Source organism: Hyla sarda, chromosome 5, assembly GCF_029499605.1.
Source record: "Hyla sarda isolate aHylSar1 chromosome 5, aHylSar1.hap1, whole genome shotgun sequence".
Classification (NCBI taxonomy): domain Eukaryota; kingdom Metazoa; phylum Chordata; class Amphibia; order Anura; family Hylidae; genus Hyla; species Hyla sarda.
This window is the reverse complement of record NC_079193.1, coordinates 299,640,639-299,659,108: the sequence shown is the minus strand read 5'-3', so window position 1 is coordinate 299,659,108 and position 18,470 is coordinate 299,640,639. Positions and strand designations below refer to the sequence as shown.

Below are 18,470 nucleotides of genomic sequence, written 5' to 3'. Positions count from 1 at the left end.
AGACCATTTAGTGTCTGAATGGCACAGCCTGAAGTTGGCTAAAGCATAAGGAGACCATAAAGTGGCTAGATGACACAGCCAGGAGTTGGCTGAAGCATGATGAGACCATATAGTGTCTGAATGACAGCCTGGAGGTGGCTAAAGCATAAGTAGACCATATATTGGCTAAATGGCACAGCCTGGAGTTGGCTGAAGCATGAGGAGACCATACAGTGTCTGAATGACAAAGCCTGGAGGTTGCTGAAGCATGAAAAGACAATATAGTGGCTGAATGAGAAAGCCTGGAGGTGGAAGCAGCAGCATCAGGAGTTCTGAAAGTGACCCAGTGACAGAGTGGTGGGGTGGGTGGCAATAGTACCCGGTGACGAAAGAGGGTGAAAAAATGTATGATGCGGAGGAATGTTTGTAACTGGGGAGCAGCGCCTTAAATCTGTTTGGTACTATCCATGTTTGTGAAGTGTTGGTGTGGCACCATGGTCAATCTACTCTGATGCATCAGGCATTGGTGGTTAGAAATCCTGGCTGATCCATGCCTGATTCATCTTCACAAAGGTCAGTCTCTCCACATTTTTCGTGGACAGATGAGTTCTCCTTGGGGTGACTATGGCCCCCGCCGCACTAAACACCTGCTCTGATGGCACACTACTGGCTGGGCAGGACAGCTTTTCCAGGGCAAACTCTGCTAGTTGCAGCCACAAATCAAGTTTGGCTGCCCAGAAGTCCAGCAGATCTTCAAGGTGTGTTGGCATGGGCATGTCAAGGTATGCCACCACCTGCTGGTTCAGGTCCTGCTCCAAGTGTACCTGCTGCTGATGAGTTGCTTCACTATGCGGGTGAAGAAAGGTACTCATCAGTGACTGTAGACTCAGTCTGCTGATGGAGCTAGTACTGCTCCTGCCACCCACCCCTCCCCAGCAGCCATGGCAGTGGAAGGTGAGCGAAGGGGGCCCCCGATTCCGACCTGCGAGAGGATGGACGATGGCGTCGATAGGCATCGACCAACTGACTACATAGGATGCCTCTGTAGTAGGTCACTTTGTCCTCCCTCTCAGTGGGTGTAAAAAGGCTCCTATTTTGTGGTGGTAGTGAGGGTCCAATAAGGTGGAGATCCAGAAGTCATCCCGCTGCCGAATGGGGACAATTCGGCTGTCACTACGCAAGCAAGTGAGCATGCATCGTGCCATTTGTGCAAGTGACTCTGAAGGACTCCCTGCCTCCATCTCCACCGCATACTGCCACGGTGTGTCTGGGTCCTCTTTCTTGCCACCCGCTAGCTCATCTGGCTGCTCCTGCTCCTCCTCTCCAGTCAGATTACTAGAAAAACTGCCTTCCTCCAGTTCAGCCCCCACAGGGCTCATGTGGCTGTGAGATGTAGGCGCTACGACTCCAGTGCTCTGACCAGCCATCGTTTCCATCATGTATTGTAAGAAATGAAGCAGTGGAATGACGTAGATCATCCCGTAATCCTGGCAACTTACTAAAAATGTGGCTTTCTCAAAGGGCCTGAGCAAACGGCAGGTGTCACGTATGATCTGCCACTGGTTCACATTGAGGTTATACAGGGGAGTATCGGTGATGGCTTTTCTCTGTTCGCACAGTCGGTACGGACATATGGAAGGTGGAATTCCAAAGTGTGGCAATGTCACAAATCATACTATGTTGGGGGATACCGTTCTGACGCTGCAGCTCAAGGAGGGTGTGCTTTGCAGTGTACGAGTGGCTGAAGTACATCCAAAGTTTCCTTCCCATTGTTAGGATGTCTTGCAAATGGGGGGAACACTTCAGGAACAGCTTGTCAACCAGATTGAACACGTGTGCCATGCAGGGCGCTTGGCTCGGCCTTTCCAGTCGCAGCGCATCCAAGATGTTCTTCCCGTTGTCAGTCACCATGGTTCCCATTAGAGATGAGCTAATTTACAGTAAATTCGATTCGTCACGAACTTCTCGGCTCGGCAGTTGATGACTTATCCTGCATGAATTAGTTCAGCTTTTAGGTGCTCCCGGGGGCTGGAAAAGGTGGATACAGTCCTAGGAGACTCTTTCCTAGGACTGTATCCACCTTTTCCAGACCACCGGAGCACCTGAAAGCTGAACTAATTTATGCAGGATAAGTCATCACCTGCCGAGCCGAAAAGTTCGTGACGAATCGAATTTACTGTAAATTCGCTCATCTCTAGTTCCCATTTCCAGTTTTCGTGGAGTAAGTCATGATTCGATTTCTTTATGAATGACTTTTAGGAGTTCCTCCCCTGTGTGACTCTGTTCACCAAGGCAAACCATGTGAAGAACAGCATCACAACGCAGTGCCCTGCACACATGGTATGTTGAAGGGCCACTGAGACTTGTTTGGGCAGTGGAGGCTGAGGCACAATGGAGGATGAGGAAGCGGAGTCACACACTGTCACAGGACCAACGGCCTTAGAGTGTGGAGGAGGGAGTGGTGGGACCTGTCCAAGTTGGTGTTGTGGCTGTGCAGGAACCACATTCACCCAGTAAGCCGTAAAGGACATGTATTGTCCCTGACCATAGTTACAGCTCCAGATGTCGGTGCTGCCGTGCACTTTGGTACACACCGACAAGCTCAAGGACTGGACCACCTTCTCTTCCACAAAATTGTGCAGGGCTCTTACTGCCTTCTTCGCAAAGAAATGACGGCTTGGCACTCTCTGACTCGCCTCAGCACAAGTCATCAGTTCTCTGAAAGGTGCAGAGTCCACCACTTGAAAGGGAGGTACTTCAGCACCAGCAACTTGGACAGGAGCACATTCAGCTTCTGTGCCTTTGGATAAGTGGGCGCATACTTTTGTCTCTTGGACATGGCTTTACCGATGGATTGTTGGCGGAATGGCTGACTAAAAGTAGGAGGAGCAGGAGCATCTGGAGCGACAGAAGGAGGATATAACACACAGCTGAGGTGGTGGAGTCTTGGCTGGCTGAAAGAGGCAGTGGCATGCCACTGGGTGATGCAGCAGCCTGGACCACTACATCAGAGCCACGGTTCTCCCAGGCCATTTTAGGTTGGCTTAGCATATGTTGAGACGGGGCCATGGTGCCAATATTGGGACCCTGGCCATGCTTAATCTTCTGCCGACATATCTTGCATAAGGCTGTGTGAACCTCCTCCGGATGCTTGAAAAAAACTGCCACGCCACCGAGTAGCTGATTTTCCCACCAACATTCCGCACTAATTGACTGCTACTGCTGCCTTCTCCAGGAACCCCGGTTCCACTACCTCCCAGGAAGGTAGGCTTCCGCGAAGCAGGTGGTCTCCCTCGGGCTTGTTTGGCTCCAGAATTTACACTTCTACCACCATGCTGACTGCCAACCATGCTACCAAATTTCTGGCTCAGCTGCTGCCTCATGGGCAACCTTCAACTCTCTTCTCCTGATGATGATGATGAAGCCCCTTCTGCACACGGCTCCCAACTGCGATCAGCTTCATCATCATCAACAAGTGTCTGCACGTCACTGATGTCCTCCTCAGGTTCCTCAACAGTGTCTGCTTCAGGACCCTGAACTCTGGCAACACCGCCTTCCACGTGGGAAGTGTCAGATGTCGCCTAGCGGGGGAAGTGGCAGATGTCTCCTCCACTTCTTGGCTGGGCAGTAGGTGCTCACTGTCCTCTATTAGATCGTCCTCACTGAATAGTTGAGCTAAACCCACAGCATAAGATACTTCTTTAGGCGAGGGAACAGCATAGGACAGAGGCAATCGGAGGAGAGGGACTGCTCCCGGGCCATGCCAACTGAGGGTTGTGTCTGAGGAACCCACCGACTGTTGACTGGGGGTATCAGATGTTACTTTTGATTAAGTGGATGATCGTGCTAACCAATCGATGACGGCAGATGGGTTGCTGGTCGAGACACGACCGCTAGTTTATACCGGGAGCTCAGGCCTCTTGCTGCGACTTCTGCTGCTACTCGCCCCTAGTCTGCTGCAACCTCTGCCTGATGAATTTAGGCCTCTGCCACTCCTCTTTGCATGTCCTGGCACTTCTCTGCCTGACATACTTAGTGCGTATATGGGGGGAGTACAATACGCTTCACTACACTTAAAACAGTATTTGTCTAGAACAGCAGGTGTGTACTTTGGATTGTCTAAAGGATTGTCTTTTCCCATTATCTAGGCCCTTGACAGATTAACAGGTACAAAATAGTGCACTACTTAGATGTAGATATGTGGTTTGCACTTATGAGGGCAGAAAAATGTGCTACAGTACACTCAAAAAAGTATCTGAGTACAACACCAGCCGGTGAGTACTTTTGGCTGGACTTTCACAGCATCTAGGCCCTTGAAAGATTAACAGGTACAAAATAGTACACTACTTAGATGTATGTATGTGGTTTGCACTTATGAGGGCAGAAAAAAGTGCTACAGTACACTTAAAAAAACGTATTTTAGTTACACACCAGCTGGTAATTAGTTTTGCCTGGACTTTCACAGTATCTAGGCCCTTGACAGATTAACAGGTACAAAATAGTACACTACTTAGATGTACGTATATGGTATACACTTATGAGGGCAGAAAGAATGTAGTACAGTACGCTTAAAAAACGTATTTTAGTAAACACCAGCCGCTGATTACTTTTGCCTGGCCTTTCCCAGTATCTAGGCCCTTGACAGATTAACGGGTACAAAATAGTACACTACTTAGATGTAGGTATGTGGTATGCACTTATGAGGGGAAAAAAATGCGCTATAGTATGCTTAAAAAAGTATTGGAGTAAAGCACCAGCCGGTAAATACTCTTGGCTGTCCTTTCACTGCATGTAGGCCCTTGACAGATTAACAGGTTTAAAATAATACACTACTTAGCTGTAGGTATGTGGTATGCACTTATGAGGACAGAAAAATGCGATACAGTACGCTTAATAAACGTATTGGAGTAAAACACCAGCCGGTGAGTACTTTTGCCTGGACTTTCACAGTATCTAGGCCCTTGACAGATTAACAGGTTTAAAATAGTACACTACTTAGATGTAGGTATGTGGTATGCACTTATGAGGGCAGAAAAATGCGCTACAGTGCGCTTAATAAACGTATTGGAGTAAAACACCAGCCGGTGAATACTTTTTTGCGGTCCTTTCACAGTATGTAGGCCCTTGACAGATTTACATGTACAAAATAGTACACTTATTAGAAGTAGGTATGTGGCATGCACTTGTGAGGGCACAAAAATGCACTACAGTACACTTAAAAAAGTATCTGAGTACAACACCAGCCGGTGAGTACTTTTGCCTTGACTTTCACAGTATCTAGGCCCTTGAGAGATTAACAGGTACAAAATAGTACACTACTTATATGTACAAATGTGGGTTGCACATGAGGGCAGAAAAATGCGCTACAGTACGCTTAAAAAAACATATTTTAGTTACACACCAGCTGGTAATTACTTTTGCCTGGACTTTCACAGTATCTAGGCCCTTGATAGATTAACAGGTACAAATTAGTACACTACTTAGATGTAGGTATGTGGTATACACTTATGAGGGCAGAAAAATGTGCTACAGTATGCAGTACAACACAAAATTGCACTCTTTCACAGACTATAAGGAATGGACTGCTGGGTATGTATTATGCTGTCTACAGACTAGTATAACCAGCAGACCATTTGTGGTTGAACAAACAGGGCAGAAAAATGCGCTACAGTACGCTTGAAAAAACTTTTTGGAGTAAAGCACCAGCCGGGGATTACTTTTGGCTGTTCTTTCACAGTATTTAAGCCCTTGACAGATTAGCAGGCTCAAAATAGTACACCACTTAGATGTAAGTATGTGGTATGCACTTATGAGGGCAGAAAAATGTGATATAGTACGCTTAATAAACGTATTGTAGTAAAACCCCAGCGGGTGATTACTTTTGGATGTCCTTTCACAGTATGTAGGCCCTTGACAGATTAACAGGTACAAATTAGTACACTACTTAGATGTAGATATGTGGTATACACTTATGAGGGAAGAAAAATGGGCTACAGTACGCTTAATAAACGTATTGGCGTAATACACCAGCCAGTGATTACTTTTGGCTGTCCTTTCACAATATGTAGGCCCTTGACAGATTAACAGGTACAAAATAGATTAGATGTAGGTATGTGGTATGCACTTATAAAGGCAGAAAAATGAGCTACAGTATGGAAAAAAATAAATTGCCCACAGCACCAGCAGTACACAACAATGCTGGGGCACACAGTCACTGTGTACTAAACCCAAAATTGCAAAAAGACTCTCTCTCAAATACTATTAGGAATGGACTGCTGGGTATGGATTATACTGTCTACAGACTAGTATAACCAGCAGACCAGTTGTTGTGGAGCAAAGACACAGATTTGCCCTAAAAAAATTATTTCTACCTCCTGTGAAAACGTTTCTGCAGCTGAGGCAAGACACAGCTCTCTGCCCCTCTCTGTAAAACGATGCTGTTCACAGTGACTGAGGGGTTAATCGCTGCAGTAAGAATACATTTCTGTGCAAGAAAGTTGTGCTCGGTGTCCTACAGAAGGCTGAGGTGACTAAGAGGTGAAACACTGCTGCAACAATCTTTTCTGTGTAACACACACAGCGATGTCCGTCCTCTCTGCAGTGTAATGAATGAAATGACGAGCCGCAAAATGGCTGCTGAATATATAGGGCTGTGACATCACAGGGGTGACTAGCTGCTGATAGGCTGCATCCTGCATGTGATTCAGGGTCATCCCGCCTACTTTCCTTCCTGCCTTGCCTTCCCGCCTTCCTAGCATTTCTTAACCCATGTACTGACATGTGGATCCACCATTTTAGATGCCCTGGAGCCTGGACCGCAGTAAATGGAGTTTAATGAAGATATTTGCGCTATAGAATTGCGGCGATATTCGCATTTGTTGTAAATCGAATATTTAATGAAGTTTGTAACAAATTCGGGTTTGTCAGCTTCGATTTGCTCATCTCTATTTATATTGGTGAAAGGAATGGGTTGCCTATTTTTTTTTTTTTCTGGATTAGAGCCAGATACAGAAACATGCTTATTTTTGCATGATTTTCTGATTGTATTATTATTATTTTTTCTTTTTGTGGATTTGTTTTTAAAAGGATTTAGTGATATGCTTTACAGCAGGAGATTGGAGATAGCACTGAGCATTCTCTGTGACCTTTCTGAGGTCATTCACAGGGAAGGAGATGCTGATCTCTGCTGTGAATGAATGTTGGTGGATCCAGTGTTATCTCTCCACAGGTGTCACATTTCACTGTACTCTGTGCTGAGAAGAAAGGCATTACTGGGAAATAATCTGTACAGAACAGGAAGTCTCAGCTTAGGTTTAGATCTAGAAGGCAGCATGTACACTGACAGAAATGCTGTTATACTGTCTGGTACTTTGTTCATCTGACATGGCATCACTGGCCTTAGTGGCCTCTCCCTGCATGAGTGGTTGCAGCGTCATATAAAGAATGTACATTACATCATCACAGCAATCCTGGCAGCAAAATAGGAGGTATGGGTAAGTAGATTTTTTTCTTTGTTTTACCCTGGTCCCAGTTTGTTTAAAAAAAAAAAAAAAAAATTAACTCCCATGAAACCTGTTTTCAAAAACTTTTTCAAATACTTTAGACAGATTTGTGTATTCTTTTTTGTAAGAAATTATTTTAACCTTGCCCCCCTGCCACACATTGTAGACAGTTTTTATTACATGTAATCTACATTTAATGTTCTTTTATATTACTTTACAACCCTGGGTTGCTCAATTTATGCTATTTTGATCATGACTATTCAATTACATAAATTTTGTTAGGAATGTATGTTGAGTGTAATATGGGCACTGGTTTTCTTACATGGTAATTTTGTCGGGTGCTAATTCTTGTACTAATACATGGACACTTTGGGACATATTGCTCTCAGTTATACAGTACAAGAGTTTTTCTATTTTTATTTTATATTTACAAAACCCCATCGCCATATTGTCATCCATTATGTCATGAGGCATGGTTTCCCAACACATTATAGTGCACTTTATAGCTGGCACTGGGCAGTGTCTCTAGAAAGGATATTAAAAGGCTGGCAACTATTTTTTACAAATCCTTTTGCTGAATGAAATTGTAATTTTTTGGCATTCTGTTATTTAGTGTATTTGTTATTCATTTAGATAATAATGTCAGGAAACTGACGCCAGTGATCTGTTTTCTCTCACATAGGCAGATATATTACATTTATCATGGATCCAACCCAGTTCCAGTATGTCATTAGACATGGCAAGAAGCTTGACTTCCATGAGTTTTCCAATGAAATGGCATCAAGGACATTCGACTACCCACGCCTGTCAGAAGCAAAGTTCCCACAGCTCAGTGATAATATGCACAAAATATATAAAATCATGCAGGGTAAGCCTTTGGACAAACTTACTGACAGCATGATGATAAATCTCCAACATGTATTCAAATGGAAATTCTCACAAGCAACAGATTGGAAAACAGAAAAAATGTACCAGTTTTGCTGCTCTATCATGTTCGAAGCCAGTTTTATGACACTCTATGGAAGAGATCCTGTTGCAGATGGTCGTAAAGTTATTAGTGAAATGAGAGAAAAATTTACAAAGTTTGATGCCAAGTTCCCCTATCTTGTTATAAACATACCGATCGCGTTGCTAGGAGATACCAAGAATATTCGCGAGGAACTGATAAATTTTTTCATGCCGAAAATTATGGACAAGTGGCATGACCAGGCCGAAGTTATCCAGGCCCGGAAAGAAATTCTGGAACAATACGACGTGCTGCGGGCCCATGACAAAGCAGGTAAAGAGGGTATTGCTACAATGTATACTAGACAAAAGGATTTACAGTAGACATTTGAAATGAAAAAATGACTTTGCGACCTTGAAAATTTTTATGCTTTTTTTAATTGGCTAATGATAAAATGTTTTACTCTCAAACAACCGTATATAGTAATTGATTTTTTCTTTTTTTTCTTTTTTTTTTGCTGAGGTGGTAAAACAAGAAGATACTTAATGGTGATAATGAGAAAGAGATTATAACTGCGCAGCATATACTCCCCTTACTACATCCCCCCTCCCCCTCCCACTGACATTACATTTTAAACTATTCTCATTAAGCAGAAAATTAGACTTCAGAAGCCTATTGGTCCTCATTAGCATTCACTGATCCTTGGCTGGGTCTGTGTCCTAACATCTTTTAATTAGCACACTGCAAATCTAATCAGTGTAATAAATGCTATTAATCTTCCTTTTCACTTATTTCCTCGCAGCACATCATTTCGCCTTCCTTTGGGCCTCTGTGGGGAACACCATTCCGGCAACATTCTGGGCCTTGTACTACCTCGTGAGGCACCCAGAAGCACTTGCAGCAGTGCGTGACGAAATTGACCATTTGCTGCAGTCAACAGGTCAAAAGAAGGGACCAGACTATGACATCCATATCACCAGAGAACGGTTGGACAGCCTGGTTTTGCTAGGTAATTTATTTATGTTTTTGAATCTGCATCAAGCGACGGAGCCGCAAACTCCGTTTCTAACACATTTCTGTTTACTGAGAAGGTGGAGGACACAGCTGCTTAATTGACATAATAATACCCATTTACATCAATTATAAATTAGGTAGTTTATATCTGCAGATACTTTTGTTGCATGTAAACATTACAGACTGAGCAGTTAACAGTAAAAGGCAAAGGGGTAAATCTGAGTTTAACAATAATTAAAAAAAAAAAAAAAAAAAAAGAGGTCAATAATTAAAAGAAGGTCTAATGTCTCGATTGAATCCAAGCATCTGCTCAGGGTTTAATGCAAATGATAGAAATATTATTGGATGGTTTATTGGCTGCTTTTAGGCCGCATGACAAAAATAAACACTGTATTGCTGCATATTTAAGGTTTTAGGCGAAACAGTTACAGTTTTGGACAACCTGGGAAACAGTCGATAAAATTGACTAACTCATCATGGGACACTTTCATAGGTTATATAAATGTTCACATCAATTTCAGGATTGTTTTTGGGCTACTTTTGATCTTATTTCATCATATTTAACCTTTAGGGGACATGTGACGTACATTTACGGCTCTGCTGCCTTGGCCTTGATGCACAGCAACATACACGTCTCATGGTACAGTAAATCTATGAAGCGAGTGCTTAAGCTGCACTTATTTCATAGAGTGTAAGTGATGGCTGCTATGAATAGTGAATGACCAACATCAGCAATCACGCTGATGGAGCAGTGCCTGTCAGCTCTCCGATTGGTTTCCATGCCAGCTAGAGCCCCCCTATGCATCTCCGTGCTGGCTACTCATAGATCTGCTACAAGAGTCTGCCTTAGTCTGTAACTATAGTCTGTAATTGTAACTTTAATTGTACTTAGTCTGTAATTGCATAGCATTTTTTTAGTATTAGCAATCTAAGAATTGCTTATAATAGTCCTCTATGGGGACTTAAAAAGTGCAAATAAAATGTAAAAGCCCCTCCCCTAATAAAAATTTTAATCACCCCCTTTTCCCATTTTTTTTATTAAAACAACATATTTGCACATGCAAAATTGTCCAAACTATTAAAATATAATATTATTGATCCTGTATGGTGAAATGCAAAACAATCCAAAATTGCGGATTTTTGATGACGTTACAACCGAGAAAAAAATTTAAATAGAATAAAAATAGTTATAAAAAAAATTCACATAAAAAGTGAGTAGAAATTAAAAAAGTTGTCTAAACAGCTGCATGGACAGAAAAATGAAGAAGTTATAGGTAACTTATTTTGTTTAAAAAAAAATGACTTAAAATAGTTTGACTTTTTCAAAAGTAGTAAAATAATACAAAAACTATGTAAAATTGTTATCTTATAGATCCACAAAATAAAAATAATATATCATTTTTAACTGGGGCGCTACATAACCCCTCCCTTCCCCCCTAAAGTTACAAACTGGAGCTCAAACTGGAGCCTTTTGTAGGGTCCCACACACAACTCATCCACAGCACATTTCACGCTACGGGTGCACCGCCGGCACTCACAGAGCGACAGCAGTGCGGATTCCCTACTACCAGAGCTACCCAGTCATAGCAGGGACCTCGCTCTGCCATTGCTCTGTGACTGTTGGTGGTGCATTTGCATCATGAAATTCGTTGCTGATGGGCTGTGTGTGACCCTATCCTAAGGGGGTATTCTAAGGTTTTTCTTTTTTTACTTATAAGTATTGTGCCCTTGATGCCAAGTTATGTATTTTGTACATTTACTTGTGTTACTTGTCAAGGGTGGATCGTTCCATTTTTGGATTTTCATGCCCCCTCCCCCAGGTTCAGCATTCCTCTGCACTATATATAACTGTTGTCTCGAGCCTTTCCCATCTTCCTTTGTGGCATGAGGCAACAGCTGATCACAGGGGGCTTGGTTTCTTCTTGTCTTGCCTGCCAAGCCAGCCCCATAATGACATGCGTGGCCATCTGTAAATTTCCACATGCCAGCATTGAATGCATCCTCACTATCAGAGAATTGTGCTGAGACCACCTGAGAGGCGCGTTCAACCCAGGCATGGCCGGACGTACAGATAGGCCTTACGCCTCATCAGGGGGCTGTTGTCTTGAGCCGCACAGGATCCTGTTACAGACTTGAGACAATATATGGTGCAGAGTAATGCTGTTCCTGGGGCGGGGGGGGGTGCATAATGTGGCATCAGGAGCACAATACTTAAAATTTAAAAAAAATGGAATACCCCTTTAAATGTGTTATTCATTTAAGAAGTTGTTGGGTAAAAGACTGCTTCTCTCCTATCTGCAGTTTTGAAAATAAGCATCAGATTGTGAGGGGTACCACTGCTGGGATTCCTGTTACATACTGAAGGGGCCCCTCCTCTCAGATAGAGAGGGCACTTGGGCATCTCTGCTGTTCCTATAGATACTAATTGAGAGCATGATGACTGGTAGTTTGTAACAGTACCAAAGTTGTGTAGTAGAAACTTGTAGGGTTTTTTTTTTATTTATTTTTTGGGATTTGATGTGCACCATAATGTGCCATTTCGGCACAAGATTTTTTTTTGAGCTATAACGCACAATAGTGCAGTCAGACAGTGCACAATAAGAAATGTGATACGGTAATAGTTTGGACAATTCCCCAAGCAACAATAGAAATGAAATTTCTTATTAAAAGTTTTAACAGCATTATAGTAATAAAATGTGAAATGGGGAGTCAGTTGGTTAATAGGGGCATATTCTAAGAAGTCAATTCATTGGCTATATATATATATATATATATATATAGATAGATCAATGTAATACTATGACATTATATAGATTTATGTGATTGGAACTGTATTGGTAAAGGTTTCTATAGGCAGCTTTTTACAATCCATAATCAATAGAGGCCCAGGGCAGGGAAAAATCTCTGCCTGCCCTAGCGACACATCCACAACAGAGGGCATGGAGCCACCAGGGATTAGCAAGATTGCAGTGTAAGGGTAGGGTCATACGTAATGGATCCGCAGTGCAGGGTCGGTCATCGGCAGATCCGCCACATATATCCGTTACGTGTGACCCTACCCTAAATCATACAGTTGCTCATGATTTCGGCATGTAAACAATTAAATAATGGCCATTGCCACCATCACCTGTCTGTAATTAGATAGTAGTGGGCATGACCCAACTCTACAGTCCCATGCTCCCTCACCCAACCAATGATTTCATGGTTCAGGAAGAGGTTAAAACCCAGCTTGAACTTTTTTTACTAGCTTCTATACAGTAATGTCTACAACCTTACAAAGTTAAAATAAAAATACCTGTTCAACTAGAACCTCAATCTCTTGATCCGTAAAAGTTTTCTTCTTCCTTTGTCTGACTCGCTTCGGTTAACCAACAACATTCCCCCAGGATCCCATTGATTTTGCATCTATATCCCTCTCTAAGATGCTGCCATCTTTCAACACTGAAATCTCAACTTGCTCAATTTGGTTTAAAGAGGTACTCCACTGCTAGACATCTTATCACCTATCTTAGCCCCCCGCGATCTCCTGCAGCACCCGCAGCAAAGGCCGGGTTCGAGGGGGCATGTCGGTCGATATGCCCCCTTCCATAGACATGAATGGAGGAGCGTGGCATGACGTCATGAGCGGGTGTGGTCGTCACATCACAACCACTGCCATATGGAACCCCGAATTCTGAACAAAGATGTCCAGAACGCTGGAGCCCCGGAGTACTCCTTTATTATCATTGTCGCTCCTGAAGTTTAGGGCAGGTAATTTGAATTGCCTTTACTTATTTTTCTTTTGGGCATTTCAAGACAAATTTTCACAAACTAAAAATATGCCCCAATGCTAATGCCGCCAAAACCTCGCCCGCTGCAATTGATGTAGACGTCTTTCACATTTTACTTCAGAAAGTGTGTTCATGTGTCTTGGGACATTGCATAAATAGGACTTTAAAAAAAACATGCAACTAAACCCGACTTTAGTGATAGATCTCCACCATTTTATTTTGAAGGTTTCATTTTCTCAAATGTATTCAAAATTGTGCAGAAATATCATTTGATATTGTGTAAGCTAACCTTTCATTATACCTCATTAAAGGGGTATTTTTTTGGACTATGCTACAGGGCAGGGCCGTTTGAAGGAATTTGGGGGCCCCAAGCAAAATAGACATGGAGGTCCTCCCTTCACCCCAGTAGGCAGGTAGTACCCCCAGATGATCTCCCCCCCAGTAGGCATGTTATGTAGTATCCCCCGATTAATCCCTTTCCCACCAGTAGGCAAGTAGTGCCCCCAGATTAACCCCCTCCCCCTAGTAGGCAGGTAGTACCCCAGGAGGGGGTTAATCTGGGGGTACTACCAGCCTACTGGGGGAGGAGGGGGCTAATCTAGGGGTACTACCTTCCTACTGGGGGAGAGGGGGTTAATCTGGGGGTACTACCTGCCTACAGGGGAGGGTTAATCTGGGTGTACTACATGTCTACTGTGGGGAAGGGAGTTAATCTGGGGGCCCCAAATTAACCCCTCCCCCCCAGTAGGCAGGTAGTACCCCCAGATTAACCCCCCCCCCAGTAGGCAGGTAGTACCCCCAGATTAACCCCCTCTCCCCCAGTAGGCAGGTAGTACCCCCAGATCAACCCCCTCCCCCCCCCCCCCAGTAGGAAGGTAGTACCCCCATATTTACCCCCTCCACCCAGTAGGCAGGTAGTATGGTACTACCTGCCTACTGGGGGAGGGGGTTAAACTACTAGTACCCCTAGATTAGACCCCCCCCCCCAGCTGGTACCTCTGCTGCTGCGTAACGCATGAATTTCTGGGAGCGTAATGTGACATGAGCGTCACGAACGTCAATACAAGGCCAACGCGTCACGCGCGTGGCTGTACTGCACTGGGGGGTGGGACATCCTGACTTCCCGGCAACTACAGCCTAGTCTACAGGTGAGCCGGGGCAGGCGCAAAAATAGGAGCCAGAGGCCGAGCGGCTTTTGTCTCTGCCTCCCGCTCCAGGCTCTTGCACTGCTGGCCCAGCCTGCTGACAGAGCGAGCTGCTGAACCGGGATAGGGGCGGGAGGACGGCACAACAAGCACCTGCTCTGCTTGGGGCCCCGGGCCATCACGGGGCCCCAAGCAATTGCTTGGTTTGCCTGTCCTGTATCGACGGGCCTGCTACAGGGGCTGTAAAGTTAGGGTAGTTCATAATGTAGTGTCTCACAATTCTTATGTGATTTTCACCCCACTATTTATTTTTAACAGCATACAAAATGACTGTTGTCTCAGATTTTTCCCAGGTTACAATGCGACCTAACTCACTAGTAAGATGATGACAGGGAGCCTGTCTGCTTCAATGGGTGGAGGGATTGCTTGGTGGGAGAGAGATCAATCTGCAACTAATGCAACAGCTGTAGGCACCTTGATTGAAAACCACAGGTCTTTTGAATGGATACAGCTCATTCATGTTTCAGTGGGTGGGATGGCTGATGTGTGGGAGGGAGGCAAATGGAATTTTGGGATTTGTAGTAAAAAAAAGAACTGAAACAGGAAATACCAGTTCACAAAAAGCTAGCCACAGTGTTATGGTAATCTCACAAAAAAAGCCATTTAACCCCAAGACAAGCGCAGATCCTTCCTAAGCATGTCCATTACTGTCTGCCAGGTACGTACTAAAATCACCTTATGGTGGATAACCCCTTTAAACACTAAGACTTGGCTTGCGTTATAGGATGAAACATCTCTTATTCTCCTAATAAGCTGAGATTCAAGATGACACATATTTAACAATGTCTTAACTTCTACTCAAGTGTACAAATCCATGCTGCTTACCAACTGTATGTTATTATATCTGAGCTTTGATTTCCATCCTCAGTTCACATATCACCCAGCATCAGCATCAACTGGAAAATGTTTAATTTTAAGGTTCTAATACTTTTTCCTAGTAATAACTAGATATCTTCAGCTCCTGTCATGTCCTAAGGATAATTGTTTTTACATAAAAGTTTATACTGTGTTATAACCATAGTTTTCTACAGGTCATGCATATTCCAAATATTGCATATGTGTTTGGGAAATTATTTTTATGTGTACCTGAAACATTGACTCAGCAGGTCCATAGTAGGGGTAGGACTTACATTTTTAACAACAAATTTTGTAGTCATCCAAGGTACAAAGGTATGCTTGCAGGAAACAAAATGCACCATGGTAATACATTTCTACTTCAGTACTTTGGATAAGCTTTTACAAATGTTCCAAATATACCATATATTAATACCATACATTATATGTCACATCAGGGAGGGAGCAAGGAATATCAGAGCTTGCCCTAAACCACTGTCCCTACCTAATCAGATGATCCACCCTAAAGGGGTTATCCAGCAAGAGTAAAAACACAGCTAATTTCTTCCAAAAAAAAGCTCCGCACATGACTGCAGGTTGTGTGGGGTATTACAACTTCACTCCCATCTCTACACTGGACTAAGCGCAAAAAACGTCAAGGGAAGTCAGAGAGGCCAGGTAAGCAACACGTGAGTTAAAAGGTACCAAATTAGCAGACAAGGGGTCATCCAGGGACAAGCCAGAAAGTCAAAATCAAGAGGGCAAAGTACACAAAAAGAGGGCAATAGAATGGTCAGGGAGCAAAATCAAGAGGGCAAAGTACACAAACAGAGGGCAATAGAATGGTCAGGGAACAAGAAAAAGGTCAGATCACAACACTGCAGTAAAAAAAGAACATGAGTGAATGGGAGTTTAAATTTCCTGTCGCCAAGTGGTGTGAGTGCTGCCACCACTGCTGAATGTCCTGACATTCCCACCTCCTGATAGGCCATCCATCTGGGTCACGCAGAGACGAACAGCAATGCGACATGCAGGGCCAGCATCAGGTCATTAGGACAGTGAGAGATGCCTCCAGTCAGGCAAGCGAAGACCGGAGACAGCATTGGACCTTGGCCAGGTACATATGTTAAATTACATAGATATTTTTGTTGTAACAGAATTTACTATAGATTTTCCAAAGTTATGCAGCGCCATAGTCATCATCACTAAAGCAACATCCACATTTCCAGCACAATAGCAGGTTATATTCATATAGTATTAATGTAGTGCCCAAGAACCTGTGTCTTAGCCACAAAAGTATGATGTTGTTTCAAATACCTAAATCTGTGTTTGGGGCATCAGGAGATAACTTGTGTAATCGATGGTTTGTATATTACATGAAAGTATGATAGTGAACATTTGCAGTATCTCTGTACAAGATAAGTGGCTCATTAATAAAGTGTGTGTGTTTCACTTTTTTCTCTCTATTTTTTACACTTTTTATGTAGTACTACTACTCCCAGACTGTTCCATGATGGGAGTAGTAGTACCTGTACTAATAGAAAGAGATGTGGAGCGGCTCTATACAGAGCTCACATCTCTGCTCTTTATGGTTGCAGCCAATCACAGCTCTCAGAGGGAAATAGGAATCAGTGATGTTCTATTCATATCACTGGCCGGAGTATAGTGCAGAGATGCGAGCACTGTATAGAGCCACTCCACATCTCTGCAATAGATAGGATGATCGCATCGAGTGTAAGGACTCAGTGACACTTGCTGGGATCTGTCCTTAACTGCAGGTACTACTGCTCCCAACACGGAGCACACTCTGCTCCATGCTGGGAGCTCTAGTACCTGCATTAATAGACAGATCGCAGCGAGTGTCACTCCTGACACCCACTGTGATCCTCCTGTATAATGTATAGATGCGGCCGGCCACTCTTCTAAGGTCCCCTGCACTGACGTATACAGTCATGGCCATAAATGATGGCACCCCTGAAATTTTTCTAGAAAATGTTTCTATTTGTCACAGAAAAGGATTGCAGTAACACATGTTTTGCTATACACATGTTAATTCCCTTTGTGTGTATTGGAACTGAACCAAAAAAGGGAGGGAAAAAAACAAATTTGACATAATGTCTCACCAAACTCCAAAAATGGGCTGGACAAAATTATTGGCACCCACAACTGAATATTTGGTTGCACACCCTTTGGGAAAAAAACCTGAAATCAGTTGCTTCCTATAACCATCAATAAGCTTCTTACACCTCTCAGCCGGAATGTTGGACCGCTCTTCCTTTGCAAACTGCTCCAGGTCTCTCTTATTGGAAGGGCGCCTTTTCCCCAACAGCAATTTTAAGATCTCTCTCCACAGGTGTTCAATGGAATTTACATCTGGACTCATTGCTGGCCACTTCAGAACTCTCCAGCACTTTGTTGCCATCCATTTCTGGGGGCTTTTTGATGTATGTTTGGGTTCATTGTCCTGCTGGAAGACCCAAGATCTCGGACGCAAACCCAGCTTTCTGACACTGGGCTGTACAGTATGACCCAAAATCCATTGTTAATCCTCAGATTTCATGATGCCTTGTACACATTCAAGGCACCCAGTGCCACAGACAGCAAAAACAACCCCAAAACATCATTGAACCTCCAGCATATTTCAATGTAGGTACTGTGTTCTTTTCTTTGTAGGCCTCATTCCATTTTCGGTAAAACAAGGAATGATGTGCTTTACCAAAAAGCTCTATCTTGGTCTCATCTGTCCACAAGATGTTTTCCAAGAAGGATTTTGGCTTACTCAAGTTCATTTTGGCAAAATGTAGTCTTGCTTTTTTATGTCTCTGTGTCAGCAGTGGGGTACTCCTGGGTCTCCTGCCATAGCGTTTCATTTCATTTAAATGTCAATAGGTAGTTTGCACTGACACTGATACTCCCCGAGCCTGCAGGACAGCTTGAATATCTTTGGAACTTGTTTGGGGCTGCTTATCCACCATCCGGACTATCCTGTTTTGACACCTTTCATCATTTTTTCTCTTCCGTCGTCACCCAGGGAGATTAGCTACAGTGCCATGAGTTACAAATTTTTTGATAATGTCAAATCTATATCTCTGGAGATTGACTTGTAACCTTGAGATTGTTGATATTTTTCCACATTTTTGGTTCTCAAGTCCTCAGACAGTTCTCTTCTCCTCTTTCTTTTGTCCATGCTTAGTATGGCACACACAGACACACAATGCAA

The 18,470-nt window shown here is 43.5% G+C and overlaps 1 protein-coding gene across 4 annotated transcripts in view; it reads left to right on the top strand.

Moving 5' to 3' along the window:
* LOC130274118 (cytochrome P450 7B1) overlaps positions 1-18,470 on the top strand; it is a 279,901-nt gene that overhangs the window by 208,653 nt on the left and 52,778 nt on the right. For all 4 annotated transcript variants that reach the window (XM_056522037.1, XM_056522040.1, XM_056522039.1 and 1 more), the window contains 2 exons: positions 8,164-8,760; positions 9,230-9,436. In XM_056522037.1, coding sequence (XP_056378012.1) covers positions 8,164-8,760; positions 9,230-9,436 — 804 coding nt within the window. The remainder of the gene's footprint in view (positions 1-8,163; positions 8,761-9,229; positions 9,437-18,470) is intronic.